This window comes from Onychomys torridus, chromosome 1 (assembly GCF_903995425.1).
Source record: "Onychomys torridus chromosome 1, mOncTor1.1, whole genome shotgun sequence".
Classification (NCBI taxonomy): Eukaryota; Metazoa; Chordata; class Mammalia; order Rodentia; family Cricetidae; genus Onychomys; species Onychomys torridus.
Genome location: NC_050443.1, coordinates 69,766,744 through 69,793,839, shown reverse-complemented (window position 1 = coordinate 69,793,839; position 27,096 = coordinate 69,766,744). Strand labels below are relative to the sequence as shown.

The 27,096-nt window shown below is 41.2% G+C and overlaps 3 protein-coding genes across 6 annotated transcripts; 2 read left to right on the top strand and 1 right to left on the bottom strand.

Annotated features, from left to right (window-relative positions):
• Positions 1–253: 253 nt before the first annotated feature.
• Positions 254–8,322, top strand: Tmem126b (transmembrane protein 126B). The gene is made up of 5 exons (XM_036186429.1): positions 254–874; positions 3,537–3,655; positions 5,073–5,263; positions 6,839–6,950; positions 7,993–8,322. Exons 1-5 carry the CDS (start codon positions 794–796, stop codon positions 8,189–8,191), a joined length of 702 nt encoding a protein of 233 aa, XP_036042322.1. The 5' UTR covers positions 254–793; the 3' UTR covers positions 8,192–8,322.
• Positions 8,323–11,047: 2,725 nt separating this feature from the next.
• Positions 11,048–17,877, top strand: Tmem126a (transmembrane protein 126A). 2 transcript variants are annotated; one of them, XM_036199937.1, is made up of 6 exons: positions 11,048–11,212; positions 12,626–12,683; positions 13,231–13,326; positions 15,960–16,153; positions 16,950–17,064; positions 17,641–17,877. In XM_036199937.1, the coding sequence occupies exons 3-6, from the start codon at positions 13,238–13,240 to the stop codon at positions 17,837–17,839; spliced, it is 597 nt and encodes a 198-aa protein (XP_036055830.1). In that variant the 5' UTR covers positions 11,048–11,212; positions 12,626–12,683; positions 13,231–13,237; the 3' UTR covers positions 17,840–17,877. The 2 variants fall into 2 exon arrangements, with proteins under 2 accessions (XP_036055830.1, XP_036055820.1); XM_036199927.1 differs by lacking the exon at positions 12,626–12,683 and having other exon boundaries at positions 11,049–11,212.
• A 2,835-nt stretch (positions 17,878–20,712) lies between these two features.
• On the bottom strand, positions 20,713–26,410 carry Crebzf (CREB/ATF bZIP transcription factor). Of its 3 annotated transcripts, XM_036196944.1 has the most exons (4): positions 25,098–26,410; positions 24,803–24,880; positions 23,695–23,763; positions 20,713–21,975 (listed from the first exon to the last, which is right to left on the bottom strand). In XM_036196944.1, the coding sequence occupies exons 1-2, from the start codon at positions 26,162–26,164 to the stop codon at positions 24,865–24,867; spliced, it is 1,083 nt and encodes a 360-aa protein (XP_036052837.1). In that variant the 5' UTR covers positions 26,165–26,410; the 3' UTR covers positions 20,713–21,975; positions 23,695–23,763; positions 24,803–24,864. The 3 variants fall into 3 exon arrangements, with proteins under 3 accessions (XP_036052837.1, XP_036052828.1, XP_036052846.1); XM_036196935.1 differs by lacking the exon at positions 20,713–21,975 and having other exon boundaries at positions 22,555–23,763; XM_036196953.1 differs by lacking the exon at positions 20,713–21,975 and having other exon boundaries at positions 23,082–23,763; positions 24,803–26,410.
• Between the last annotated feature and the right edge of the window lie 686 nt (positions 26,411–27,096).

Genomic DNA, 27,096 nt, shown 5'->3' with positions numbered 1-27,096 from the left:
TATACAGAAGAGCACGGAAATGTCCTGCACCCTCCACGCGATGAAGTGTTTCCTCGGGCAAGAGAAACAGCAGCACTAGAAATTATATAACTCTCGAATTTGGCTTGTCTAAGACATGGAGACCGGAGGGTCGGGGGTTGCGGGTCTGGGAGACGCTGCTGGGCATTTCACGTGCACGGAAGCGCGCCTGGCCTCCTTGCAGCACCCTCCAACTCTGAATCACTGGCCGACCAGGGCTCTTCTGGGGAGCAGGGGTGAGGGGATTTCGACCTGGACCCTTTCCAAGCGGGGCTTGAAGGTGGACTATGAGGGGACTGAAAACTAGCAAGAGCAGGCTAGTCCGTGCTGCTCTGGCCGCGCCGGGGAGGCGGGCTGGAGGCTCTGAGGAGGAACCCAAGAAGCCACAGCCTCGACACACCGACCAGGCCGAAGGGGCGAGCTGCTAGCGCCGGACTACCCCAGCCGCCCAGAGAAGAAGGCGTGCAGCAACAGGCCTGAGCCCGAACCGCCCCAGGTTCCCTTCAGTTTGGCCAAGAGGCGGCCAGGCTGACAAATTGCAGGCAAAGGACAAGCAAGGCTGGCCGGAGGCGGGCCCTCGCGCACCGGGGCCTTCCTCGAAGCCAATGAGCAGTCGCAGTTTCCGGACGCCACGCCCAATCTCCGCCCAGCTGGGGGGCGCCGCTTTTGACAGGGTGGGGGCGGACCCGGCGAGAGAAGCGAGCTGTCAGCTAGCTGCAAGTTCCGCCCCAGGCGCTCTGACCACGCCCTACGGTCAGTCACGTGAGGCGCCAAGATGGCGGTGTCGCAGACCCAAACCGGGTCTCCATTGAGGGGTGCTAGTATGGTGCAGATGGAAGATAGAGAAGCGCCCCAGGTAGGCGGAAACCTGGGATGGTGTGGGTCACCTCCTCGGAGATGGTGCACGTGAAGGATTTGAGCAAATAGAGAACTGGTCCCGACTTTATGGAGGGCTTAATAAAGTCTCCAGTTCCTAACAACATAGACCTGAAGTCTACTCCAGATTAACTGTATCTTGTTTCTCTTCCTCGAGGACCTTTTACAAGCCTTTTCTTTGGTTAGGAATACCTTCTCGCCTAACCGCACCAGGCCAGGCGTCTGTTTCTATCATTCTGTTTAAGTTTTCTGCTTTTTATTGATCTTGTTTGTCCTGATTTAGCGCCAGATTGTGATGGATTCTTGAAAACATTCACTATTTTGATTACCTAAGAACCTGATATACACCAGTGCTGGATATAAATCGTGTAAGAATGTTGGATAAAATTTTGAAGGTCAAGTCAAAAGTATACTTAAAAATACAACACACTTTGCAAACCACACATCTACACAAATGTACTTACTTGTACAGGGATGGAGATCTGATCGGTTGGGTGACTTTGAACTTAACTTTTACATTAAAAGTTGGTTGTGGCAAAAATCTTCATTTCAACGCTTGTTGAAAGCCTTCTTTCGGAAATGAGGATGGAGCATTTCCCATGCCTGAAGTCCCTGGCTTCTGTCCACAAAAATAAGTAAAAACCTCTGGGAAAGTCAATAGTCTATATTTGCTTTAATCAAGTAGAGTGTAGCGAAAACCTTGCAAACACCAGATGCCAAAAATGTTTTCTGTCGCTTTTCATTATTTCAGTATTTACTGTCCTGCATCCATAATTCTGGGTACTTCTGTCCCCAGAGCTGTTTCAAGGGACTGAAAATTTTCTGTTGTGGTGGGGAGGACTGTTCAGTGAATTGGATGAGAGCAGAAAAAAAAAAATTCTGTAAGGTTTTCTTGATTAGCCATGATCTTATTGATATCTGCCTTCATAGTACACTAGATGGATTGGGTAGAGAATCCCTCTTAGAAAGTAGTTTCCGCAGGGTGGTGGTGGCGCACGCCTTTAATCTAGTACCTTTAAAAAGTTATAATTTGTGAAGCATTTTGTGCCCTCCCCCCCAATCTTCCTCAGATATTTTAAAGAAAAAGAACTGATTTCAAAACCATTCTGTATTGAGGCAGAAAAACTGGTCTTTTGATCTATTGAATGCCACCTTAAGATAAAGGAAACCATACTTTCCTGGAGTCTGGGTTCATTGGTTTTTTCATTAATTTGAGGTTTAGTATATGCTCTTAACTTATAAATATTAGCATGTAATCTATAGTGAGACTTTGACTTTATAACTATTCATTCATGACTAATCCAAAAAATGTAGAGCAAAAAATAAAAAGAACTGAACTTTGAATCAGCAGACCTCTCACTGATGAAATATCAGTGATATTTGTAAGAAATATCCATATTTCCTTGTTAGGATGAAATTAAAACCTCTTAAGCTACATAATGTCAGAATACAAAAGGATTTAACAAATGTTTCCACAAAGACCTAAAAGGCTGACCCATAGCCAGACATTCAGAATAGATTCTTTTGAATTTTATTTTTTTAATTTTTCACCAATTCATTGGCCAAGGCCTTGTGTTCTTTCAATATTGGTAGTTATCTGCTTATCATGTGGACATGGGAATCTTACAGTCCCCGAGTCCACTGCCGTGAATACAGGCTTCATGGTACACCACATAGGTATTTCTGACAAAGGCCTTGCTTCTACCCCAAGCCTTACTAGAAAACTGAATATAAAACATAAAGTCCAATATAACCGTGGTGCACTGCCTTTTCCCAGGTTGGAACAGTATCCATCTCCAAAGCATTCCTGGCTCTCTCCTACCCACTCCTACTCCAAAATAGTCTACAGAATGAGCTCAGGCTTTCATTAGAGAATACAGGCGTTCATTGTCCACAAGCAGGTACTGTTTCTGCCATTACCTGAAGAGGGTAAACAGATAGGGCCTTCTCTTCTTTTGGAGTGAACAGAGGAAGCTATACTGAAGGAAAAAAAAATCATCTCAGTGATAAGACAACCTTGCTAATCTGTTGTCTTACTCATCGTTCTCGTGCTTCAAAGATACACAAGGACACGGCAACTCTTGTAAAACAAAGCATTTAGTTGAGGGCATGCTTACAGTTTCAAAGGTTAGTCCATTATTTTAGTGTCCCTGCAGCTAAGAGCTTACAGCCTGATCCACAGGCAGCGGGAGGTGAGGTGGAGACACAGAGAGGAGAGAGAGAGAGACTGCCCAGGTCTGGCATGGGCTTTTGAAACCTCAAAGCCCACCCACAGTGGCACACTTCCAACAAGGCCATACCTCCTAATCTTTAAATCCTCAAGTAGTGCCACTCTCTGAGGACCATCATTCAGATATAGGAGCCTATGGGGCCATTCCTACTCAAACCTCCACATGTATAAACACAGACGTAATCATTTCCCTGGTTTCCTGTGACTCAAAAAGCAAAGTCATTATCTTAACAATAATAAGAGCCCAGTAAATATTGATTGAATCGTTTCTTTAAAATATTGGGAAAGCAGATCCCACAGTGTCTAGAATATTCCTAGACTCTAAATGGTTTTGCTCTGAATATAGTTTTACAAAGTTTTATGTGTTAGTATAATTAGCTGTTATGACTCTGGAATTTCATTTTTTTTCCAGAACATCAAGATGGCAATTTATACACATGGCCGGCTGATTCCTTCTCTAGGAGATGCAAAATTCAGAAAACCTGTGATCACCGAAATCATTAAAAAAAAGTTTGAATATTACACAAAAGAGTAAGAGATGCACTAATAACTGAGTCACCAACTTGACTTGCCCATCCATCCTTTCTATTACCATAGTCTCCGAGGATTGTTTAAGAAACTGCTTGCTTTTTGCTCCTTCTGTTTGTCTCTTCAAAAGTTTCGTTTTTGAGTAGTGTCACCCCTATAACATTTTGCCAAAACGTTTCTCCTATAGACTTTCACAGTTTCTCCTGCCTGAACTGTTATCTTAAACAGTTGTCTAAGAAGAGAACCTTGTAGATATTCACATATGTGGGGAAGGGTTTTAGGAAAACTAGCCACATTGAAGTTCCAAAAGATGCCTTTGCAAAATTTCTGAAAACACAGCTAATAAATAATTCACGGAAAAAAAGAAGAAGAAAAAAAACTACCTACTGAGTTGGTTATGAAGAATCCCCCCCCCCTTTTTTTTAAGAACTGGACAGAAATTGCAATGGATTGAGCAATGGATTGAAATAGTGGTTTGTTAGACTGGATAATTTCTTTTGCTTCTTTTTATATGTATTGTTTTTATTTATGTGTCTGTTTGTATAACTGTATGCTATGTATGTGAACATATACTGGGAGAAACGACAAAGGAGCTTTGGAGCTCCTGAAACTCAAGTTAGAGGCTGTTGTAAGACCCTTCTTTTGCTTCTGAAAAAAAAAAAAATTGCCCAAACTTATTGCTGAAATATTATTTCTACAAATATTCTTTGAATTAAAAGCAACTGGCATGAAACCAGTTTGAAGGGTACTTATCTTTTACTGATGAGCAATTATGATTCAGGTGGGTTTGGCAAGGCTGGGGAGGGACTTGGTGGTCAGAGCTCTTTCTGTTTGAGGTCTGCAGTTTCTGGATGCCCAGAAACCATAGACGTTCAAGGTGTACAGCAGTTCCAGCCTTAGAAAACAGATAGGCAATCCCCAGAGCAAGCTGGCAAGTAAAACTAGTGTGAGCTCTGACTTTAAAAGACCATGCCTTAACTAATAAAGAACAGTCATGGACGGTTACCAGTATCAGCCTCATATTCATGTTTGCATAAGTGTACCCCCTCCCTGACACATATAACTCAAGAATAAGTTAAACGATAGTTTAACTTTAGAGCTTTATTGATTCGGGTATGAGCCAGGATTAAGTAAAACCAAATCTGTCAGATCTTGTTCTCTGAAGTTTCATAAACCATAGACAAATTATTTCAAATGTATATGGGCCAATTCACAAATAGTTCTTTTCTAGATGGGCTAACCATGTGAAAATAGTTTTTCTAGATGATCTTAAAGAAATAATTTTTTGAGGCAATTATTTTAATAACACAAAACATTTGATGCTGGGTAAATATGTTATAGTGTATAACTACTAAAGAAAGAATAGATCCATTTAAAGAATGTCATGTTAATCTTAGTTTTTTTCCTTTGGTCCTACCAGTATTTTAGATGTGCATGGAATTTTATATGGAACTAGTAGTGCTGTGTCTGGAGTACTGGCAAACTTCATTTTCAGAAACAGTTTCAAGGTCCAACATGAAGCTTTGAAGAGCTTTGCTACCTTAACTACCCTTCCATTTTTATCTACCGTCATTACTTACAAACTCTTTGTAACTGATGCTTTGCACTCAGGTAAACTTAAATTCTTCAATACATAATGTGGCTGTGATGAATTAAAGTTCCTCATTAACAAATGTTTGTAATACTCTCAGATATTTGTATATGATTTTATCTTTTACATGTATTTCTTGGTTTGATATGTGCAACAGTCCTCATCAAGCAAGGCAGGTAATACTCTCCTGTAGTGAGTAACCACTTATAATGAGATCTGATGCCTTCTTCAGGCCTGCAGACATACATACAGGCAGATCACTGTATACATAATGAATAAATAAACCTTAAAAAAAAAAAAAAGGAGGGGGGCGGCTAAGCTAGGGAACTGAGACCGGACTAGCTGCTCCCTGTTTTGGGAATGGAACCATGTAGGCATTCCCTGGTTATATGGAACTTTGCAGGCTAGTTTAGGTACCTGCCAGCTGGGGAGGAGGCTGAGGTGGGAGCCACCCAGGCCTTTGGAATTTGCCCCACGTTGGGCACCAGATATTGGTGAAATTATCAAGGCCACTCCATGTTGTTAAAAAGGGAGGTTTATTTAGTGGCGTAACTTACAAATGAATGAATAGTTAGGTTGCAGGGTTTGGGAAAAGTATGTCACAGTCGGCGGTGTTCTCTGAGAACTCTGCTGGGTCTACTTCCAGCGTCCAAGGTCCTGGGTCTTCAGCGTCCTCTCCCAGCCCTACCTTGTAGGCGTGACCATTACCGGATCCTCTATGGGGGTTGGAACTTCCAGGTCAAAGCTGGAGTGGCTACCCACTACACTCTCCCATAGAACTGGAATTGGAAGTGGTTATGAACCACCATGTGGGTTCCGGGAACTGAACCTGGGTCCTCTGTGAGAACAGTGATACACTCAAGTGCTGATCTGTCTCTCCAGCCCCTTACTGCTTTTCTTTAATCTTTCTCTAATGACTTTCTTCCCTAATATACTGACTAGAAGTGTTCCCTTCCCTTCCCTCTCTCCCTCCCTCCCTCCCTCCCTCCCTCTCTCTTTTCTTCTTCTTCTTCTTCTTCTTCTTCTTCTTCTTCTTCTTCTTCTTCTTCTTCTTCTTCTTCTTCTTCTTTCTCTCTCTCTCTCTCTCTCTCTCTCTCTCTCTCTCTCTCTCTCTCTAGGATAAGACTTTTCTCTGTAGCCCTGGCTGTCCTAGAATTCAAAGATTCCCCCTGCCTCTGCCTCCCAAGTGCTAGGATTAAAGTCGTGTGGCACCACGCTTGACTAAAAGGTCTATTTTAAGGACAGTTATATTCCTGGTACCTAGCATATACCTTTCACATAGTAAATAATACATACGTGTGTTCACCTAGAATCCGGATATTGGATGTGATAGGTTAGTATTCTCACTGTGATGTTGCTTCTGTAAAAAAACATACATAAATGATAATTCTCCATATTTTAGAGTATAATAAGTAGTTTTAAAACAAGATGTGTTTAAGCCTGTTAAGTGCCAGACTTTGAATTTCTAAAATCCTTTCTACTGTTTATCTGTGGCTGCAAATAAAAAAATAACTGTGCTTTGAGGGACAGCTGCCCTGTTTATTAATTGTTATCTTAAATCTTAAAGGGAAACCAACTTTTCTTTCACTTTCTAGGTAACTTAAGCAAGGAAAACTGTGTTCTGAGAAGTATACTGATTGGCTTTATATGTGGTGTTACATATCCCAGTGCTCTGGCTTTTTCTAAAAATGGACATTTGGCAGTTAAGTAAGTCTACCCATTCCTTCTCTTTTTACTTTATTCTAACCTTTTTCACCGTCCCCCCCATGTGTGCATGCATGTGTACGTGTGTGTGTGTGTGTGTGTGTGTGTGTGTGTGTGTGTGTGTGCCATGCACATGTAACTAGAAGTCAACTCCAGGTGTTATTTCTCAAAAGCTGCCCACCTGATTTTATATTTTTGAGACAGGATGTCACTGTGCAGCCATGAATAGCCTGGAGCTCTCTAGGTATACCAGGCAGGCTTTGAACTCAGAAATCTGCCTGCCTTTGCTGGTGCTGGGTTTGAACACGTGCCACTATGCCTGTTCACCTTACATTTTTGAGACAAGGTCTCTCATTGGTCTAGACCAGTGGTTCTCAACCTGTGGATCCCGGCCCTTTCACACTTGTCCCTAAGACCATCAGAAAACACAGAAATTTACATTACTATTCACAACAGTAGCAAACATACAGTTAGGAAGTAGCAATGAAAATAATGTTATGGTTGGGGGTCACCACAACATGAGGAACTGTATTAAAGGGCCGCAGCATTAGGAACGTTGAGAACCACTGAGCTAGAGCTTGCCATTGGGCTGACTAGACCGTGAGCCCCAGGGACCGTTCTGTCTCTGCCTCCCCAGCACTGGGTTGTAAGCACACATCACCAGGTTTGGCTTTTTTTCTTTTTCTTTTCTTTTTTCTCTTTAACCTGCATTTCTGGGGATCAAACTTCAGTCTCGTGGTTGCATGGCAAGTATTTTACTGACTGAGCTCTCCAGCCCTTTCTCTACTATTCCTCCCTCCCTCCCTCTCTCTCTCTTTCCTCTGTCCTTCTTTTTTTTTGGGGGGGGGGCAGTGGGGAATGGGGAGTGCTGATAACTTCTTCTTTTTCTTTAGTTACAGGCTAATCGAAACAAAATAGCCTGCTAACATGTAATTTTGTTATCTACATGATAGACATATACTAGAAATGACTAGTTTAGGAGAAACCAGCAGCTTTCAATAGTGTGTCAGTCCAGGAGATATGGTTGTCTCTTTTTCATTTTCAGGTATCATACTGTTCCAATGCCACCAAAAGGAAGAGTTGTACTCCACTGGTTAACCCTTTCTCAAACTGGGATGAAAGCAATGGCCATTCCTCTAGTGTTTCAGGCAGTTTTTGGAATGCTTCATAGCTCACACCACTATGCTGGATGTGAAAGAATGCGTGCAAAAGCTGGGCCTGAAGATGAACCAAAGAATCAGTAGAGGCCAGCTCGGCAGAATGGACGTTTTTGTAAGGCCTCAGGCATTGGTCAAAGAGTGAGAAGTAACTCTGCTCCTTTTGCCTAGCATATATCAGAATATCAGATACTCAGTAAATATAAATGTAAAACAAATGCAAGTTTCATCCTTCTTTCTTTGTTGTGTAGAGAAATGGGTTTAGTGGGGCAGGAGAGATGGCTCAGAGGTTAGGAGCACTGGCTGCTCTTCTAGAGGTCCTGAGTTCAATTCCCAGCACCCACATGGTGGCTCACAGCCATCTGTAATGAGATCTGGTGCCTTCTTCTGGCCTGCAGGCAGAACCCTGCATGCATAATAAATAATAAATAAATCTTTTTAAAAAAAGAAGAAGAAAGAAAGAAAAATGGGTTTGGAGCCTCAAGTGTTACCTATGCAGATATAGCAGGTACCTGGTATGAATCAGAGATTGTGCATGTAATAAGAAATGATCCCTAAAGACTTCTCAGAAGAGGAATAAGAACTATGAACACATAGTATTAGATGGTTTAAGAGGTGTACACATAATGTGAGGAAACTGAGATTGTATCTTAACTATTTAGGCAAATGATATTATGGGAAAAGTAGATGAGCTAAATGTTGGAGAAACAGGAAGGTTTTTTTTGTTGTTTTTTTTTTTCCCCAGGGCTGAGGACCAAACCCAGGGCCTTGCACTTGCTAGGCAAGCACTCTACCACTGAGCTAAATCCCCAACCCCAGAAACAGGAAGTTCTTAAGAGGGGAAAATATAGGAAGCATGGAGGACCTCATGCTCACAGATAAGCACTAGGGGAACAAGGAATATTAAACACACAGGAGTGTCTCTAAGCACACTCTTAGTTACAAATTACCTTCACTTACAATTTAAATACTTATCACCTATCTGCGTGTCATATATTAAAAACCAGAAGTGTAATGATTCAGTCACAGTCCTAAAGAAAGGCACATCTAAAGAATTCACAGCACCTCTTTTAGAATCTGCTGAGGCATTCAATTGTGTATTCGTCATCATTCTGAAAATGAACACTGATGAGAAAAGTTATGGAATAAAATTCCATAGTTCATTCTTGTATATGATTATATTAGTAACCTTGGAAAGATGACAAGGTTGACCTTTCTTCGTTTCCCCTGCCATTTGAAAGTTGAGTCACTGTACTTACCTACTTCAGATTGTCTTTTCTAAGGCTGGAATGATGACTGAAAGGTTAAGGGCATGTGGTGCTCAAACATGAGGACCAGAGTTTGGATCCCAACATTCACACAACAAGCTGGTCCTGACCTCGTGCATACCTGTAACCCCAGTGCTAAGTCAAGCAAAGACAAAAAGAACATTGGGACTTATGTATACCAGTGTTGCCAAAAGACACAAGGTCCAATTCAGTGAGAGGCCCTGCTTGAAAAGGAATAAGACAGAGTAATAGAGGAGGAGAGATGATGCCCTCCTCTGGTGTCAGTGCATGAATACAGACATGCACACAAACACACACGATTTTGTACATCTCATTCAGTCCACAACAGAAGTTAAGGCTTCAGCAAATTGTGGGAACAAAAACTGACTATAGCAGCTACCATTATTATTGTTTTTGTTGTTACTGCTGCATTCCAACTATCTCCGACCTCTACTTTGCCTGTAGTTGCCAGTCTAGTGTGTTGATAGGGGAGAAAACACAGAAATAAAATTCACAGAATTATATCAAATAATTGTGCATGTATACATGTAATATTGGTTCAACATTTATTACATGAAAGACATGTTACTGTTCAGCTTTTGCCTGTGTTTCCTCTTAAATGTATGAATCACTACCTTGTTAATATTATAAAGATTAAAATACAGCCAGCAAGAAAGCTCAGTGGTTGTTTGAATAAAAATGGCCCTCATAGTCTTATATGAATGCTCGGTCCCTAATTGGTGGATTGTTGAGGAAGGATTAGGAAGCGTGGACTAATTGGAGGAGGTCTATTACTGGGGGTGGGTTTTCTGGTTTCAAAAGCCATTCTAGGCCTAATCTCCAGACAGACAGAGAGACCAAGTTTGAAAACAAAGGCTCTTTTGCTTTTACATAAGGGAGTCAGTCTTCGTGGTGGTCTTTTGGCGCCCCACCACCACCACCACCGCAGTCTGGGCATAACAGTTTCATAAAAAAAAATATCAGGACTCTCAAAGCAATTTGGTAGGCATTTTTACCAACTATTCACAACTTTACAAAATAACCCGTTAAAGTTTAATTTTGTCTCGCTGGCGGTAGTGGCACACGCCTTTAATCCTAACACCGGAGGCAGAGTCTACAAAGCGAGTTCCAAGACTTATACAGAGAAACCCTGTCTCAGGAAGAGAGAGGGAGGAGGGAGGGAGGGCAGAGAACTCACAGGCCGACCTGGAGCTCATGAATGCTGAGATTAAAGCGCATGATATCACGCCGGGTCCCTTGCTTCTGAACTGCATTCACCGAACCCTGTTTCACGGAAGCAATGTTCTGGGGGATACCCGGAATGCTTGAGACGAACAAGCGCTCGCTGTAGAACTGCTCCCGTTCCCCCTGGAAGTCACCCACAGCACAACATGGCACAAAGAGCTGATGATCCAAGCGAAAGCAGACGGAGCAAAGGCATCTCAAGCCTCGGGCTAACTTCACTGCCAGAGCAGCCTACACCCGCTGGGGGCCGAGCTGCTTCCACACGCCCCGCCGCGTTCGGGGGAGCCGGAAGCAGGCTGTGTGCCCAGCTGGGGAGGATTCTGGCTGACAGCCCCAGTGGATTGCTGGACCTGGGCGAGGGCTAACCAACCGCGGCCCTCTGCAGCCGCGCCCCTTCTCCGCTACTGTGCAGTTTAGCAGCTCCGGGACCGGAAGTCCCTCCACAGGAAGCAGAGGCAGCGACCGAGTCACGTGTCAGCCAAAGATGGAGGCCAGGCGACCTGAGTGAAGGTTGTAGCAAACACCGGCGCGGGAGAACCTGGGCAAGCATCGCGGCTGGGAGGAGGGCATAAGGTGCCGTTCATCCCGCCGAGTGGTGAGTAAACATGCCAGTGCCAGGAGATGTTCCGGGTGGCAACGACCGACGGAGGGGGAGCTGTCTGCTGAGCCCCTCTTCACTTTCTGCCCAAGAGGGGAGGACCTTACTGGATTTATTGAGTTTATCTACAGGGTAACCTTGGCTAAATTTGATTTTCCGATGTTCGGTATTTACGCTGAAACTTTCTGAAATATGTGTAGTATTTAGACTTTTTTTGGGGGGGGGTGGAGAAATAGCTTTATAGCCCAGGAAATGACAATCCTGCCTCGGCTTCCCAAATGATAGTAATACCGGTGTAGCAGGTGGCAGGCCTTTGCTTTTCATAACTGCCACCGGGGGTACTTTTTAAAGAGCTTAATCTGTACCCAAAAACTCATTTGCCATTCTGACATTCACCCTGATACAGAGATAGCAAATTACTGGCATATGGGCCATGTTCAGTCTAAAGGTCTGTCATGTCTATGCTGTGCCTGGAGATGCCAGAAGAGGGCATCAGATTGGGAGCAGACACCACAACAAGCTGCTTAGTCTTCTCTCAGAGATCAGGCATCAGGGCTCAATTTCAGTTTCCTGAGACTGGACAAGCAGTTTCTGAGGAAGAACCACAAAAGACAATTAATCACTGGTGCCCCTGACAACAAGACAAGGGAGATAGGATACACCAAGCCTGTGCCACTGAGCCAGCCCTCACAGTCAATACGTGCTAGGCCAGCCAGCCTCCACAGCAGCTCAAAGACAAAGCCATGGTCCAGGCCTGCCCAAAAATGAAAAACTACCTTGACTAGCCTCTAGCCTTGGTCGATTAGAATGTGCTGATGATTGCCGCCTGTTTGAGCCAAGCTTGTCTGAAGTGACCTAACTGCCTTAGGACCCCTTGCTATGCTTAGCAGCTCACACATCTCTCTCAGGGTCTTTGCCATCTTGCCTTTGTATGGGATGGCAGGCCCCACCAGCATGCTGAAAGCTTTCTCTAGATACATGATGATCTCTTGTGGGACTTCTCCAGGACCTGAAGATCACCCTGAGCCTGGAGTTGGAAGCTACTATATGGGTGCTGGGAACTGAATTGGGCACTCTGGAAGAGCACCTAGTGCTCTTAACTGTTCAGCCATCTTTCCAGCCCCAGATTTTACTTTTTTTAATCATGTGTACATGTGTGTCCACCTGTGGCCTAGTATACACACCTGCAGTGCCCATGGAAGTCAGAAGAGGGTATCCATTTCCCTGGAACTTGGTTTACAAGCAGCTGTGAGCAGACTTTCGTGAGAGCTGGAGAGCCCGAGGACCCAGTTCTTGTCCTTTGTAACAGTACCATTTCCAACTACTGAGCCATCCCTCTAACCCAACACCAGATTGTTTTTACAAAGTAGTTACACTCACTTGAAATACAATTTGTACTTCCATCAACAGCATGTCACAGCTTTCTGGAATGCTTCGGTCGAGTGAAATTTTCTAATTTTAAACTAACGTGAGTACCTAATGATATATCTATGATCTTAGTATCCTCCTAATGGCTTAAGATTTTTACCAGTTTACTGGTTGTTGGGGTGTCTGTTTTCTTTTCTCGCGACCTGAAGTTCTGTTGCATTTTACCCCACTTGTCTATTGAACACAAGTTCTTTGGGGTTTTTCCTGTGCAAGTTTTCAGGTAGCTCATGCTGGCCTCAAACTCCTATGTGCCAAGGAGAGCCCTGAGCTGATCCCCCTGGGTCTACCTACCCAAGTACTGCAACTACAAGCATGTCATCATATCTGAATTAAGCATTTTATAATTTTTGTTTCATGCCTGTTGTAAATTGCCTAGGAAATAAGAACTGTGAAACATCTGTTTCTTAGAAACTAGTGCTGTTTTTCATGTTTTCTGTTGTGCTTTATTGAGGAATGGGGATGTTTTGTTTGTATGCTATCCATACATTGAATTTTCAGATTATGAAATTAATCTACAGCTTTCAAAAGTATGCATCTCAGGAGACTTTTGCTAGATATATTTTTTAAATGAGATTTTGTTTTTTTAGGTCCAAAATGGAAAATCATACACAAAGTACTATCAAAGAAGATTCAATATTTGATATCATATCCAGAAAAATTAAACAACTTCCAGAACCAGAAAGGTAAGGTCCATGGTATTAAAATGTCTTTATCAGAAAGATTTATCAGACTGTCCTAAATTTGTTGACTTAACGTATAAATAACACGAGATACCAAAGGAAACTAAGCTCTGTTTTTGCTCTGATGAAAAAAACTGAAGCCCAGAGACACCATTTTTGTGTATCACAATTCACTGTAGAAATTGAAACTAGAACACATCTTAGGAAGTATCCAATTGATGAACCCACTTTTCCATTCAATTTTTACAGTGATGTAAAACTACAAGAACCCATTTACAAATAACAACTTAAAAGAACTTCAAAGTTGTCCTTTTTTATTTCTTGTCTTCTCAATTTATTTCTATATGCTTACCTTTAGTAAAAGTACCATGGAATATGTGGCTAGATGGAATGGCAGAGAAATGGGTGTTTAATGCTCTTTAAGATAAAAAAGAGAATTTAAACATGCTGCTATTATAAAGTTAGTACAAGGCAACTCCAGTGCACTTCTACACAATGTTCTTAGGCCTCCTTGTCCATCAGAAAATCTGAATGGGTTACTTTTATGACGGCTAAGGCTGAGGGTGTGCGTGTGCGTGTGCATGTGTGTGTGTGTGTGTGTGTGTGTGTGTGTGTGCGCGCGCACACACGCGCTGAGGTTAGAGAACAACTTTCAGGAGTCTGGTCTCCCTTTCTGTGTGGGCCCCGGGTATGGAACTTAGGTTGGCTGCCAGGCTTGGAGCAAGTGCCTTTACCCACTGATTGGTTTTGCCCAACCATGAGACCTCAAAAAGGAGTTAGTCTAGGAAGAACCTGAACAGGATCACAGAAGTGACAAAGCTACAAACTGTCACATTTGAGGAAACAATGTTAGTGAAACGTAAGTGAACATAACAGTTTTAAGCAGGAAAAATTTGGTCCAACTATTTTTATTGTCTATTCCAGCCAGTCTGGGTAGTAGATTTAAAATAGGTGAGAGGTACCAGTGAAAAGAACCAGCATAGTTAAGTTACTCTGGTGTGTAGACAGCATGGTAGAAGCAGAGATGAAAGATGTAAAACATTAGATTGCTGCATCTTCAGATATAGAAACCACACCAATTCCACTCTTTGCTGGCACTTACCGTCTTACAAGAGAGAACATAACCTATACACTGAGTAGTTAAGAACTTGATAAACTTCACAACTGTGTGTCCCTTACCACTACCCCTACAGACACTCCCATTTAGTTGTTTCCTCAGATAAACAGAAACCTTACAAGAAAAAGAAAGCCCAAAGGACTGATGTAAGGAGCTGAGATGGTGACCAGGAACAAAGGAAGAAGCAGGCTACCAGTGGGCTCTTCACCAAATTACAAAGAGCACTGGGAATCAAGCTGGTATTACAAGTTTAAGATTTAGCTTAGAAACAATAAAAAGTGTTTAATTTTAAAACCACAGCAAACTATAGTTTAGTTGGGAGACAATAGAGTGTTCTTTTCAGGTTTCAACTCCACTCTAAGTGTTAGTTCCTATGGTTAAAATAGGGATGGCTCCCATTTTATGACTTTTATATATTTGTAAAAGTGTACAACTTCCCAGTTTCTTTAACCCCTTCTCACATTGGGGCTATAATTGTTTAGAATTTCCTGAACCATTTCTGGAGTTCTGAAAACCTTTCGATTCAGTCTCTTCCCATGGAGCCAGTCATGAGACTCTCTGAGGTATGCAGCTTTTCTTGTGCCTTTAACAAGTCACCTTTACATAACTAGTTCTCAGTGAATGAAATGATAGGCTTGGTGAATGCCAAGTGAGAGGTCAGGAAAGCACTGTCTTCCACAGTGCAGGATGCTTCAGCATGACGTCCTAGAGAAGCTTTTAAACTAAGCAAAAACCGCAGAACCTAGCTAGTGGAGGTGCTTTTAGGGTTATTCCAGTGGGTTGAGAAATGAGAAACATCCAACAGTGAACCATACTGCAGATCACAAGTGGTGAAAACCAGAATGAGTTGGAACTGAAGAGCTTATTCTATTTGTAGTATTATTCAATGGTAGTTTTAGGTATTTCTCTCAAAATTAAACATAGAACATGTATTTTGGCTTAAAATCTATTTCTCTACTTATCTCAAATTATCAATTAAATGTTCATCAGTGAGTTATTGTAAACTATCTAGCATAATGTTCACTTGAATGTTAGTTACTCCAGTTTCCTAATTTGGTTATTAATATTTGAGGGAAGAGTAAAAGGAAATACATTAATTCCATACAAAGCTGAATATATACCTATGTGTATAAACAAGTTGTTTATAGATACAATGGGTATAAGTCAGTATAATAAATAGTACCTACCACCTTAGAATGTGTTGTACTTTTTAAGTATCATGAGAGCTCAGAAGAGCCGGGCATCTCCCTCTTCGGAGCTGTTCCCTGTTACATAATTCAGGGCAAGGTTCTTTATTAAAATCACAAAATGCATGTAGCCAGTATCCTTATGTTGCCCAAATTCAAAAGCCTTTTTAGAACAGAAATGTAGATATAAAGCTATAATTTAATTTTGGTTTTTTGACCCTGTAAGTAGATATGTCTCATTCTTCCCAGGGTGCTAGTAAGTTGTGAAACATACTAGAATTAGAGAACTTAACCAAATTGTGGAAACAGGTTCTTTTTTTCCTCACCCTCAGGAATCTGCTTGAACATGGATCAGTATTTGTTGGACTTAATGCTGGTTTCAGTGGCCTAATAGCAAACAGTCTTTATCGGCGCATCTTGCACGTGACCCAAGCTCGACTAGTTTCTAGCTTACCGATGGCCATGATGCCATTTTTGACAGCGAGCCTGACTTATGGAGGTTTTGTAAGCATACCCTTGAGTAGAGGTATGTTTTACTTCATTATTTATTTGCCTTAGTACACACTATCTGCAGCTTCACCTAATACCAAAATGTTAATACTAAGTAGCTGTAGGCTATAATGCAGTGCTTAGGGAAGGCTGAATCTTGCTAGCCTGCTATGCAACAACTAATTCACACTAGGTCTGCCAACCAAGCACAGTTGAGTACATATATAACAGTCCTATTTCCTGAGCTGAAGCAGAGCTCCCGCGCTGCCTTTGTATCTTCTGTTATTTTTACAGAAGTTCTTTCAAAGCAACGTATGTTGTGGGGAACACCACTGTAACCTCTAGAAGTACTATGTACATGTGTAGTATTTAGAAAAATTAGCTTCCTTGAAACTGTGCCATATATCCTATTCCGTGTATGTTCTGAATGAAAACAAAAATACCACCATTAGGTTTTTTTGTTTTTGGGGGGCTTTTTTTGAGCTGAGGATTGAACCCAGGGCCTTGAGGCAAGCGCTCTACCACTGAGCTAAATCCCCAACCCCTAGGTTTGTTAAGGAGGGCAATTTTATGTTTTATTTTCTGTTAAATACTGATTCCGATTTCTAAAACTCCAGATCAAGTTAAGAATTATTTTCCTGTTTATTAGTTATTTCCCACCCGAGTCCTTAATACATGCTAAGCATATACTCATGCTACTGAGCTACATTCCATCCTTTGAGCACAACTTACAAAATCATTCTTGCTGTGTCACTGAAAAATGTGAACCCTCTGCTCTTTAAATCATGTTTGCTTAAATATCCTGACCATCACTTACACAATTTGTTTCCTAGGTGATTTGAACTGTGAAGCCTGTGCCATGAGCCGGGGCGCACTAGTTGGTTTTGTTATGGGTGGTGTATACCCTATCCTTTTTGCTCTATCTGTGAATGGGGGCCTTGCTGCCAGGTAGGACTGTTTTCTATTTTAAAAACCTTTACTTAAATGACTACGTAAGGAACTCAGAACTTAAAGAGCAAATATATTGTCCTGTTAAAGTCATTTAGACCAAAGGCAGTGTTTCCCTTCTCTGGATTTTAAAAATAGTTCTGTCATGCTGTGCCTTTACAGTTCAGGCCACTAACCTTCATTGTGTATTGAATGCTTGCTACAAAACAAACCAGTGCTTTAAGTCTAGCATTAACAGCTGTATCCTATATTTTTTTAAGAGTGTGCACATGTGTCCTCAAGGAAAATGCTATCAACAAACTGCTACCTATAAGCCTTCCACACCAAAATCATTCCAGTTATTTTCTGAACTCTTGTAGCAGTCTATTCTGTGTACCTCCAGAGGTAAACTAAAGAAGCACAAGAAATCAGTCATTTTTAAGACTGAAGAAAAGGCATTAATGAAAATGTCTATGAAACCCATTGCTACCAACAGTGAATACATATGCCAATAAAAAAGGAAAACTGCCATTATTTTTAGATACTTTTAAGACTTGTGAGACTTACATGTTTGATAATCAATATGCTTTCTTATAGGTTTAAATCAAGCTTTCTACCAAGCAAAGGAAACTTCTTATATTACTGGACTACAGTTTCTAAACCTGTCTGTAGAAAGATGGTATTTCCCATTTTACTTCAGAGTGTGTTTGCAGCACACCTTGCGTCTAGACAATACAAACTCCTCATAAAGGCCCTTCAGTCACCTGAACCTGAACCTGAACCTGAACTGATGTAAAGCAAATATATACAACAAAAATAAAATAATGAAAATAATCTGTCATGTCTCTTACATTTAAAATACTCCTAATTTTAAAAGATACAACTCTGCCCTGCAATGAAAAGACTACAGAGCACCCAAAGTTGGAACCCCAATAAAAACTACATATGGGGCAGTTTTAAGGCTGGGAATGTTAGTGGCAGAATGCTTGTTTTAGCACACAAGAGTACCTAGATTTACTCTCTAGCTAAAAAAAAATAAATAAGAGAACATAATTTTCCTAATTTGCCTAGTACTGTTTCTGACTCATTGCCAGGACCATTCCTTTAAGGCATTTAGCTTGGGCTATAGCACAAGGAGAAAAATTAACACACAGCAATTCCACATAAAGTCCTCCCAAAGCCAAACAGAAAGGAGAACTATTTTTTCCGACTTATAAACACAGCCTGTTACTTCTCTATTTTCGTCTATTCAGGCTGTTTCCATGAGTGCCACACATCTTCCTCACAAAGGACCAATCCCAGCCTATGTCCTTGGGAGCTGCAGGGTTTACAAGTCACCTTCTTGAGCTTTGACCTATTATGGGGCAGTTCTTTAGATTCTCAGGCTTGAGCGTCTTTTTCCTCCCATGTTTGGGGCTGAGCAAGTTAACCTTTAATTCAGTGCCTGCCTGAGTAACCTTGCTTTCTGATGCAAGTTCATGTAGTCATTTCCTCAGAACATTTATGTTTCACTGCCTTCTTCCCAAGTGTTTCATAGCCTTGTTTAAACCACTACCATTGTGGCATCCAGGTGAACACTGTCCCAAATACCTATACTGCTAATATTAGCCACTAGCTATACACAGCTTCTAAGAGCATGAGCTGTGGATACAAAGCCTCAGTAAGGCACAGACCAAATCTTGAAGCAGCCAGTCACACCACAGAAGAGTGTAACAATGTCTAAAGCCATACTAGTACTGTTTCTGAGTCATTCCATAATACATCTTAACTATTCCTTCCGAAAACTGACATGTTGATTTAGAAAAGGCAGCTTTGCACGTGAAATAGACTTCTGTCTAAAGAAAAATTACCAGGCATGTCTAGCAATTGGGAGGAAAAGGCAGGGCCATTGTTCCAAGTTTGAAAATAGCTCTACGTAGTGATTTCTAGTCCACTGCAACAACCTTGTCTCCAAAAATGAAACAAGGCTGCTATTAAAATTTAAGTGAAATTTAACAGTTCTTCAAATGCAAAGATGCATATAAAATGTACTCTCTACTCAATTTTTTTAAAGTATAGTAACTGTGAGGGAAGGAAAAAGTTTCCAAGAGAAAGGAAAAAAATGTTTACTGTATCTTCCCCTGGGTTAATTATGTGATTTCTTTTGCTTCCTTTCTAGAGTTCCCAAGTTTTAAGATGCTTTACTTTTAGAACTACAATGAGAAAATAAATGTATTTTGCACACAATTGCCTATTTTACAAGGAATATTGGCAAAAGTAAAGGCTTTCTGATACAAAACTCCACCTAAATTCTTACTTTTAATTCATAATTAAATTGATCAAAGTAAAAAAAAAAAAACATTAAATAGAATTACTTAATTAGATTGCTTAGGTATATAGATGTATAATCAACTTAAGGTAACTCAAAATCTAGTGATATAACCGTGTTGTTTGGTAAGTACAAACTGTTTACTATGCTTGAAATGGTCCCAGGACCTTACTCCTAACACTAGCTATAAATGTTTTACTGTTTCTATCACAAAAGGATTCCTGAACTCTTCGCTCTGCTAGAGTCAAATACTCTTTTTAAACTAGTAGAAATGGGCAACTAATGCCGGGCTGTGGTGGTGCATGCCTTTAATCCCAGCACTCGGGAGGCAGAGTCAGGCCGATCTCCGTGAGTTTGAGGCTAGCCTGGGCTAGAGTGAGTTCCAAGAAAGGCGCAAAGCTAGAGAAACCCTGTCTTCAAAAACAAAAACAAAACAAAAAGAAATGGGCAACTAAGCAATAAATGCTTAGTCTACTGCTTCAAGTCTACAAAAAGCCTGTTCAGAAGGCAGGTGTATGACATGAACTGTGAGTAACATTAAAACCTACGGAAACTTAAGCCTTTCTTTTGTAGCTCAGACCTAAGAACAATGCCTTGTGAGGAAAATGGTTAAGTTTCAGTCCAGTTAAAGGAGACAAACCATTAAAAATATTTAGAATTTTACAATCTACTCTGTCCAGGTACATAGCTTTGAAGAATATTCATTGTATGTAACATATATGTATGTGTACTTATGTGTCTGTATACATATATTATTAAAATCCAAACTCAGCTAAGAGCCGGAAGGGTCTAGGAATTTGACCCCCGCAGGATAATACAAAATTTGGAAACACCTTTGGGCTATAATGAAATTCAAATTCTTACACTGACAGAATTATACAATGCTCCAAACATAATTAGTGACTAGATCTACAAACTAGTTCTTAACATAAACTATTTTCAGGTAAATTTTTAATCAACAAAAATTATAGACTATTATGTAAAAAAGGGTAACCAGTTAAATATTGAGCCCACACATAATAGTATTTAAAACTGAAATATATGAAAAATGCTGTAGTGGCCACAATGGAAGGCCTTTTTAATTCTTAATAAAGAGATAGAGTAGAGGAGAACTGACCCGAACACAATAAAAATATAAAGGTGGATCTTACAACTTAGAATCAACATACAAAGAGGAGGGGGGAACATGAATATTACTTATTCAACTTTGAAGAATCATCTATTTTATTTAGTTTAAAAAAAAAAAAAAAAAATGGCCAGGTAGTGGTGGTGCCAGAACTCAGGAGACAGAGGCAAGCGGATCTCCATGAATTCAAGGCCAGCTTGGGCTAGAGTGAGTTCCAGGAAAGGCTCCAAACCAAAAAAAAAAAACAAAAACAAAAACTGACTGCATCTATAAGCACTTATCTCTACCTTTAAAATACCTCAACCAGATTACTGTGTATTATTAATATACACGTTATTAGTGAATTATCCACACTGCATCTTGATACCAAAATATCAGTATCTAACCCTTTGACTGTGATCAGCTGTACTACAGGAGAATCGCCTACTTTAAATATAAGCCTGTAGGAATTCTCTTCACTCTTTGGCTTTATGGACACATATAGGTAAATACAAGAAAGAGAGAGGACTTGAATGAATCTTGAGTATCATACAGTTACAGTGTAATAACACTGCTTCCTACAACTCCCTCTTCTAACTGCATTTTACCCAAGTGAGCCAAAAAATAAAATGACTTAGTCTAGAGCAGATGAAAAATGTATTAGTATAATCCAACAATAATGAAAAAAAATGACTGGGTTCTGAGTGGTTTTTTTTTTTACTTGTAATATGATATAAGCCATTATCATCCAAAATATGAAGGTCCTTACAAAACACTCAGAAATTTTAACGGAACAGTAGAAACTATATCATTCATCAGAAACCTCAACACATTCAAACAGGATCAAGTACTCACAATGTCCAAAATGCCAAACCTGGGATTGCACACAAGCTCAAGTTACCCTAAATTGCAATACCACCCACATAGTATCATAATCACTCTTTAAATATTGTTACACAATCAATGCGTCTATTTAAAAACACTACTCTTTTAAGTTGAGGACTTTATTCTACTCAGCAAGGTGTCTGTCTTCCAAAGCAGCTCTTTACATTCCAGAAATACAAACTCATGCTAAGTTCTGTGATCACTGCTGAACTACTTAGGTCACACTAGCCCACTAAGTCTAAGTCCACAGATATGTGTTCTGGATTGTGTAAAAAAATCTAATGTTTCTTAATAAAACACTATCATTCTCTTCTCCAATGGTTACAATTTTTTATAATATGCAATAAATTTAGTGTTACTGCCATGGGGAAAAAAAGATGTAATTTTGTTCCAAAATTAACTTTGTCTCATGGATTTCTATTAAGTCTTTCAAGCATTCCAGAGAATCTTTTCATATCTCCATTTCTGGAAAGTGTAATCAGTATAGAAGTAATTTGGGAACTTGGAAATGGCATTCATGTTTTGCAGCAGATGCCAAATTTTTGACCGACATGGCTCCCACAATTACTGTTACCATCAGTCCAGTCAGTTAACAGGTTGTAGGAAAAGATTCGTTTTTGCAGATACTGCTAAGCTGTTTAAAGAGAAGAGAAAGAGATTAATTTAGCGAGTATAAAATGCACAAATATTTAAAATACTTTGTTGGATATATCAGAGATGTGACTACATTTTTAACAAACGTACTTTTTAGTTAAGCCTGGTTAAAAAAAGGATAAAACAAGTCACTAGTATAGAAATACTTTGCCAATATGTGTTAGCTAATTAATTAATGTATGAATATTGACTACCATAGGAAGACAGGTATTAAAAAGCTTTATCTTTAGGTTTTCTAACATTTTTACCACAAAGGTACAAATCAAGAATAAAACCTGAGATAGTTCCCCAAATACTAAATTGTTCTCAACCATCACATTAAATACATACAAACCTGAAAATTTCAATATATTTTATATTCCAGAATTCTCTATCAAAATACTAATTATTTATAACACAATTTCTAAAAATAGTAAGACAACAGTTTTATATTAATCATAACTTTTTTAATTAACAAGTAGTGAACAGGACACTTTAAGATACTGTTTACTACACACTGAAATAAACAACTGTGGTAAATTGAGAAACCCAAACATTTACAGTAAAATGTGCTTACACATAAATATGATAAAATTTATTTAAAGCCCCTGATAGGTCCTAAATACATGCAGTTATCATGTAAAAACAAGACCATGAGTTGATTCAAAAAAAAAGGGAAAAAAATGACAAAAATCACTGTCACCAAAACTAGAAAAGAAACAATGAAATGGAAATAGGAAAGACAGTTAATAAAACATACGGAACCTAACAAAGCAGCTTTAAAATTAGGCCATTCCAATCTTGCCATTGTCAAAACCTCTCTGAATTCTCTAAACTGCCATTTATAAAATGACATTCTAAAAGTCTGTACTTGGAATTTCAAAATATCCCAATTCAGAAACTGATTCTCCCCAAGCCCACACCTCAAAAGCAGATGTTAAGAAAATATTCCACGGAAATGGTGTAACTTTTAGGAAAACAAACTTACTGCTTCCAGAACCTTTTGATTAAGACCACAGTCTGTATTAACAACAATCATTTTTCCTACTTTTATCCACTACTTTCAAATGTCATGTTAAAGATGAATAAATTCTTTGAGCCCATAACTGAAAGATCAACAAACCTGATTTTATTATGACACCATATTTTTGTCATCGGTACTGCACAAAATTATATACAAAGAAATATATACAAAATGTTCAAGTATTAAATTTCAATTCAAGGCTTCTGTTTCAAAAGCTACATTTTAACATATTTCAGAAAGAGCACAAATTAGTCATTTCAAATACTTTTCCAACTACTTTTGGTTTATATATATTTATATATATATATATATAATTCAGTAGGCACTAAAATCCATGCAGCTGCATTGTGGGGGCTTGTTCCTGCCCTTGAAGAAGCAGGTCCATCACTCCAAGTTGTGAGAGTTTGGCTACTACCCATTCATGCTCAAGTGCAGTGGATAACTTTACAAAATGTAATATACTGAAAACCAGAGACTAATTTAGGTCTCAAATCATATTATCTAGCAACAAAACAATTACAGTTAGTTGTGCAAGAACAATATTCCATTTCCATAACCAAATAACAAAATGAAACATCTTACGTGTAAGATAACTTACATCTTTGGACTGCTGGAAAATACTTAATTATGAACATTTTAAAAATAAAAGACAGCAGAAGCCCTGATATTACCTCTTTTCCTTATTTCTTATACTACCTTTTAAAATAAAGCAGGAAATGTGGCCAGCAGCTGGTCCCGTCTCTTCTGCCCCAACAGCTGTATCCACTTTAGCACAAAGAAAAACAAGGATGCTAAATACGTATATCCTTTATCAAACAGTGATGTTTCACAAAGAATTTAATGTCTCTTGCACTTCAGGACATCGTAACAGATTTAGACAAGTGGACAATAAACAATATTTTAAGGGAAGAACATTTTCCATCTTTGGAAAACAGTATCAATCATATCACTAAGTGGCCAGAACGATTTAATTTTAAAAGGTCAAAATATGGAAAACAAGATTCTTTGTGAAGCCTCACTTTACATGTTTTCATTCACATTTCACAACCTTCAGTATCTAATCATACACAAATTTAGCCTAAACTTTAATACAACAAAAATAAATGCTTTCAACAATTTCTTCATACTCAGTGATAGGTAATTACTGTGCTGGTCCTCAAAGAAACATTTCATTAATCATTCTTCCTCTATAGATACAGAAATCTGATGGGTATGTTAATTTCCAACTTCTCAAGTGATGAAATACTAGAATCTTATATAGACTGTATTTCTGTATTTTCTACTGAAAACTAGAAGGCATTCTTGAGTATTTTAAGAGATTTAACATCTCCAGAAAAATACATTTGTGCATGCCTCTAATACTTATTGTCAACCTCTGAAAAGTTGCTCTACAATTGGAATTCCAATTTGCACCTTGTACAACTCGGAACTTCCATTCAACTTCACCTGTTTCACTGTCTCCAAACTGTATCTCTATTAGCAGGTTTCAGTGTACAGTTGGAACCGATGTCATCCAAGGCCATGTCCACACTGGGGACAGAAGAGCTAGGTACACGCAACTCTGAACAAGGGGACACATTTAACAGCTATTTCAACCAGAAGCCACTTTAAGTACATTACTGACCAGCACAAGTCTGTTTCCAGGGTGGACAGGGCCCAAATTAAGATCCCCTCCCACCTTTCCAAAAAGAAAAAAAGAAAAACAAACAAAAATATAACACGCACACACACAAATTGAGATGTTGCCCATTAAAGTAGGCTAAACAGCAGAGCATGAGCGTTACGGGAAGAGATGGATCCTTACCAGGTTGTGAGGCGGGAACCACTGCTCTGTAACCCCTACAACGGAGCCTGGCAGGAAGGAAATCACCTAAAAAAGAAACTGTCAGAGAGATTTAATAGTCACAGGTTATCATTAGGAGTTGGTTACAGTGTCACATTCATGCTTTTAGCTAAACACTTAAAAGATTTAATATTACTTTTTTTTTTTTTCCGCCTCTGAAATGTGTCCGGTGAAGATGTCCCACTAAGGTGTTTTACATGGTGTAAGGGAGTAGAAAGGGGTAAACGCGGATAAAGAGCAGATTACTTGACCCTACATTTTAAGAGAAGACGACGCCTTCCGAGCGCACGCCGAGCAGAACTCCACCGACACCTTATCCTTGTCCACATGGAGACACACTCCTCCCGCCGCGTCGTCCTCTTCCAGCGGCTCCGGCGGCTGCTTCCCCACCGGCAGGGCGTAGTCATGGTCACCGGCGGGCGAGTCTCTGAAGAGCGAGGTGGTCAGCCGCAGTCCCACGCCGCTCAGCCGGCTCAGCAGGCGAGCCAGTCCGGTCTCGTTGGCTAGGACAGCCCGTAGGTAGCGACTCTCCTCCTGCAGTGCTTGCACGCGTTTGCCCAGCTCCCGATTCTCGGCCCGCAGCTCCTGGTTCTCGGCTGCCAGTCCCCGGACTCGACTCTCCAGCCCCATCACGTACTCCTTCTTCTTGAGCCGATTAAGACGGGCAGCGGCCGCCGCCGCCTTCCGGGGACTCTTGGTCGCCGCTTGGTTGTTGTCGTTGGTGCCACCGCCTCCTCCCGGGGCCTTCCTCCGCCTCTTTTCCCCGCAGCCGCGGTCAGCGCCGCTGCTGCAGCCCCCGATGCCGTTTAGCAGCCTCTGCAGCAAGTCGGAGAAGCGCTGCATCTCGGCAGCCGCGGTCTCGTCGTCGTCGTCCCCCCTCAACAGGCCACCGCTATCCGAGCCTCCGCCGGACGAGGACAGGGGCCCAGGCGAGCTGAGCCCGGGCTCCAGGTGCCAGTCCGGCTGCCGAGGGTCCAGCAGATCGGCCAGTTCCAGCCCAGAGAGAAAGTCCATGTCCTCCGGCTCTTCTTTGGGGACCATGGCGATCGCGTCCTCCTCTTCCTCCTCCATCTTCACGGGCGAGGGCGCGGGCGCGCGCACGGCCACGCTGCCGCGGCTCCTCCTCCGGGCCTCCGGCTCGCCCCCGTCGCCGTGCGCCGGCTGCCCGCGGTCAGGCGACCCCGACCCCGACGTCTCCGCCCCCGCGGCCGCCGCAGTCGGGTCCCCGGGCGGTGCGCGCGTGGCGGGCGGCTCCCGGCGGTCGCGGTGGCTGGACAAGTCGCGGCCCGAGGCTGCCAGCAGCTTGGTCAGGCTGTGCCTCATGGAGCCGGGCGCCGGGCCCGGGTAGGCCGCAGGCCCTCAGACCCCGGGCCCCCGCGCGCACAGCCACGGCGCTGAACGAACCGCACGCACCGGGGAGGTCGGAGTGGCCTCCCGCGGCCGCCCAACCCCCCGCACGAGGCGGGGGGAGGCCGTGGAAGCGAGAAGCGGCGAGACCCGCGAGGACCCGGCCGCGCCACCCAGACAGAGGCCCGGCCGGAAGTTACTCGCTCTGCCTACCCCGCCCACAGCGGCGCGCTCCTCCAGCCGTGGTCTCGCGAGATTCCGGCGCTTTCAAGGGGCAGTAATTCTAGCTTTGCGGTGATGTCATAGTAACAGCGGCAAAAACAATGAAGCCTCGTTTACACTCCTAATTCATCAATACTCCCCAGTACCGAACTCGACAATCCAATACTTGACCTCTACACATATTTGACGTACCTATATATATATATATATAAACTATATGTGAACAGTTTATTTTTGCTGTTTTTCCCTAAATTGCAAGCAAAACAACACATAAGTAAATAGCCACCGTGAAAACAAAAGACTATCCTTCCTAATCTAAATTGAATTGTGTTACCAACCTCAGAGTGACTTACATACTAATGTTATCTAACTCTGGGCGGCATTCAGAAGTTCTCGGTCTCAGACGATCTTTCATACTATTGTCACTGCTATTACTACTATTATCATCATCATCATCATCATCATCGCCTTTTTTTTTTTTTTTTTTGGCAACGTGATCACTTCCAACATTAGCTGGTTTGCTGGGATTGGTTGGCTTGTTTGTTTACTGGTCTGTTTTTTTTTTTTTTTTCCATTTGTTTTGTGCTTGTATTTTGTTTTTGTTTTCTTCATTTGTCAAGCTATAGCAATTCCTTTTGCTTTTAAATATATTGACTCTTTGAAAAGACCAAGTCAGCTGTCTTGAA

Excerpts from the sequence above, each read along its gene's own strand:
- Tmem126b (XM_036186429.1), top strand. The coding sequence starts at position 794 with ATGGCGGTGTCGCAGACCCAAACCGGGTCTCCATTGAGGGGTGCTAGT. Across the intron at positions 875-3,536 it reads AAGATAGAGAAGCGCCCCAG|AACATCAAGATGGCAATTTA; the intron begins GTAGGCGGAAAC and ends TTTTTTTTCCAG. Across the intron at positions 5,264-6,838 it reads AACTGATGCTTTGCACTCAG|GTAACTTAAGCAAGGAAAAC; the intron begins GTAAACTTAAAT and ends TTCACTTTCTAG.
- Tmem126a (XM_036199937.1), top strand. The coding sequence starts at position 13,238 with ATGGAAAATCATACACAAAGTACTATCAAAGAAGATTCAATATTTGAT. Across the intron at positions 13,327-15,959 it reads CAACTTCCAGAACCAGAAAG|GAATCTGCTTGAACATGGAT; the intron begins GTAAGGTCCATG and ends CCTCACCCTCAG. Across the intron at positions 16,154-16,949 it reads AAGCATACCCTTGAGTAGAG|GTGATTTGAACTGTGAAGCC; the intron begins GTATGTTTTACT and ends TTTGTTTCCTAG.
- Crebzf (XM_036196944.1), bottom strand. The coding sequence starts at position 26,164 with ATGAGGCACAGCCTGACCAAGCTGCTGGCAGCCTCGGGCCGCGACTTG.